The 2,603-nt window shown below is 49.6% G+C and overlaps 1 protein-coding gene across 1 annotated transcript; it reads right to left on the reverse strand.

Annotated features, from left to right (window-relative positions):
• Window positions 1–300: 300 nt before the first annotated feature.
• On the reverse strand, window positions 301–2,385 carry LOC122068247. The gene is made up of 2 exons (XM_042632114.1): window positions 1,708–2,385; window positions 301–1,605 (listed from the first exon to the last, which is right to left on the reverse strand). The coding sequence occupies exons 1-2, from the start codon at window positions 2,383–2,385 to the stop codon at window positions 301–303; spliced, it is 1,983 nt and encodes a 660-aa protein (XP_042488048.1).
• Window positions 2,386–2,603: the final 218 nt, after the last annotated feature.

The raw sequence follows: 2,603 nt of genomic DNA on the forward strand, positions 1-2,603 counted from the left end.
GCCACTCCAACATTGCTGAAATTTTATTCGGGTCCATGGCAACTCCTTGAGCGGAAACGATATGGCCCAAGTACTCTATAGAGCGTAGGACGAACGCACACTTAGACCTTTTAGTGTAGAGATCATGCGCCTGTAATGCTGCTAAAACCGTCCTTAGATGTGTTATGTGGGCCTCTCATGTTGGGCTATAAATCAGTAGATCGTCAAAGAATACGAGCACAAAGCGGCGTAGGAAGGGGCGAAATATAGAGTTCATTGTGGCTTGGAAAGTTGAGGGGGCATTAGTGAGGCCAAAGGGCATCACAAGGAACTCATAATGACCGTCATGTGTGCGGAATGCCGTTTTGTGTACATCCTCGACTCGTACTCGTATCTGGTGATAACCCGAACCGAGATCCAATTTAGAGAAATAATTGGCCCATGTAATTCATCTAATAGCTCGTCAACCGTGGGAATGGGGAAACGGTCTCTTATGGTAATGGCATTTAGAGCGCGATAGTCCACACAGAAACGCCAAGAGCCATCTTTCTTCTTGACGAGAAGGACCAGTGATGAGAAGGCACTGGTGCTCGGTCGAATGATTCCTGCCGTTAACATTTCAATAACCAAATGCTCTATTTCAGTCTTTTGGAAGTGAGGGTAACGATAGGGCCGAACGTTGACGGGTGATGTGCCTGATTGTAGATGAATTGCGTGATCTTGAGGTCTTGAGGGTGGTAGTCCTGGAGGCTTAGCAAAGACCCGCTCGTAGGTTCTAAGCAGAGATTTGATTTCCATATTGCTATCCCCATCCCGATCCTGCTCCATAGCCTGCAACTCCAGTTGGTATAGAGCTGCGACTGCCCCGGTGTTGAGCACCCGTCGGACATTATGGTATTGTAGCTCCATAGGCCCCTGTGAGGCATCTCCCACCAAGGTGACACGCCGCCCTTCATCATGGAACTCCAATGTCATCTTACTATAATCAAATAGCATGGGCCCAAGCTGCGCCAACCATTGCACTCCCAAAACCATATCTGCGCCAAATAGAGGTAATATGAAAGCATCAATCTTAATTGGGTGGTTGACCAATTTTACCTGTAATTGTCGGACCAATCCTTCACACTTTAGTCGACTACCGCTGCCCACCATAACGGTGATGTTAGGTGCAGTTTCTACTGCCAGGCCTAAATGCTTCGCAACACGACTCTGAATGAAGTTGTGGGTGCTTCCACCATCGGCCAGGACTTGAATGGGCTTTCTGTCGATGTAACCAGTGAGGCGTAAGGTAGTTGGCAATTGCGTTCCTACTAGGGAGTGGTAGGAGAGTTCACCAGTAGTTGCCGTCTCTGGAGTGGAAGCTTGTTCTAAATCTTCGCTGGCCGTTCCGTCTGGGGGTTCTACTTGTTCGTCCCCATCTTCATATTCTAATAAGAATAGCTGGCGGGTTTTGCAGCGGTGACCTGGGGCGTACTTGTCATCACAGTTGTAACAAAGCCCTTTCTCTCTCCGTTGTTGCATCTCAGTAGGCGTGAGGCGCTTGATGGGTATACGGGAAGGTGGAGCGGGAAGTGTGAGCACCGTTGAAGTTGGCTGAGTTGTAGGCGGCAATGCAGGGCGGGCGAGCTGAGGTCGTGAAATAGAACGCCGAACCTCCAGGAACTTTGACTCCCGTAGTCAAGCCAATCCAACCACGTGTGCCATATTGGTTGGTCGGAATTCCATCACCTCGTTCCGAATGTCGCCCCTTAAACCAGAGATGAAGCAGCTGACCAGAAAGGAAGGAGGAATCCCCTCAATCCGATTTGCGAGTGTCTCAAAGCGAGATTGGTACTCAGCCACCGTAGTGGTTTGCGTGAGTTTAACGAGAGTTGCTTGCGGATCATCAAACTCTGAGGGTCCGAAGTAGAGTTCCAACGCTCGGGTGAAGACTGCCCATGTTGAGAACTGAGATGATCTGTACATCCACTGGAACCTTTGTAGTGCTTGGCCGTCCATATGGAAGGATGCCACCAAGAGGCGCTGATTATCAGAAGTTCCGTGACAATCGAAGAACCTTTCCGCCTTAAAGATCCAGCCACTCGGATCAACTCCATCGAAGCGTGGAAAGTCGAGTCGGATGGTGCGACCCTGGATTAGGTTGGCCGGAGCTGGGAGTGATGACCCAGAGTCGATTGGTGTGGACGACCCTGACCTTCGCACTTCTGGTGGAGCATTTGGTGGTCGCAGGGCCTGCTCGAGTCGTCCATCCATGGCTGCAAACCGTAGAGCCAGATCTGCGAAGGACTGTTGCTGGTCGGTGATGACAGCTTGAAGCCGATCTAAACGTTCACTTTGAGTCGCTACTGTTTCATCAAAGTGTTTAACAGCATCATCCAGGCGACGAAAATGTGTGCTGTCGGCCATGGAAATCTACTCTCAATGAAAGCACCAATGATAGTTCGGTGGACACGTTGCCGGCGGCAATAGGCACAAATAAAAATACAAAGGCTAATTCGAGGTTAGCCACCTCCAAGAAAAGAGAGAACGAAGGAGAGTTATATTATTCATGCCCCATACACCCGCTACCCTACTGTTTATATATAGCCAAATGGCCGTTACAGCCGTATCACAATGGGATCTCA

Source organism: Macadamia integrifolia, unplaced genomic scaffold (assembly GCF_013358625.1).
Source record: "Macadamia integrifolia cultivar HAES 741 unplaced genomic scaffold, SCU_Mint_v3 scaffold3624, whole genome shotgun sequence".
In the NCBI taxonomy this organism is placed as follows: Eukaryota; Viridiplantae; Streptophyta; class Magnoliopsida; order Proteales; family Proteaceae; genus Macadamia; species Macadamia integrifolia.

Excerpts from the sequence above, each read along its gene's own strand:
- LOC122068247 (XM_042632114.1), bottom strand. The coding sequence starts at position 2,385 with ATGGCCGACAGCACACATTTTCGTCGCCTGGATGATGCTGTTAAACAC. Across the intron at positions 1,606-1,707 it reads GGGGCGACATTCGGAACGAG|CTCGCCCGCCCTGCATTGCC; the intron begins GTGATGGAATTC and ends TCACGACCTCAG.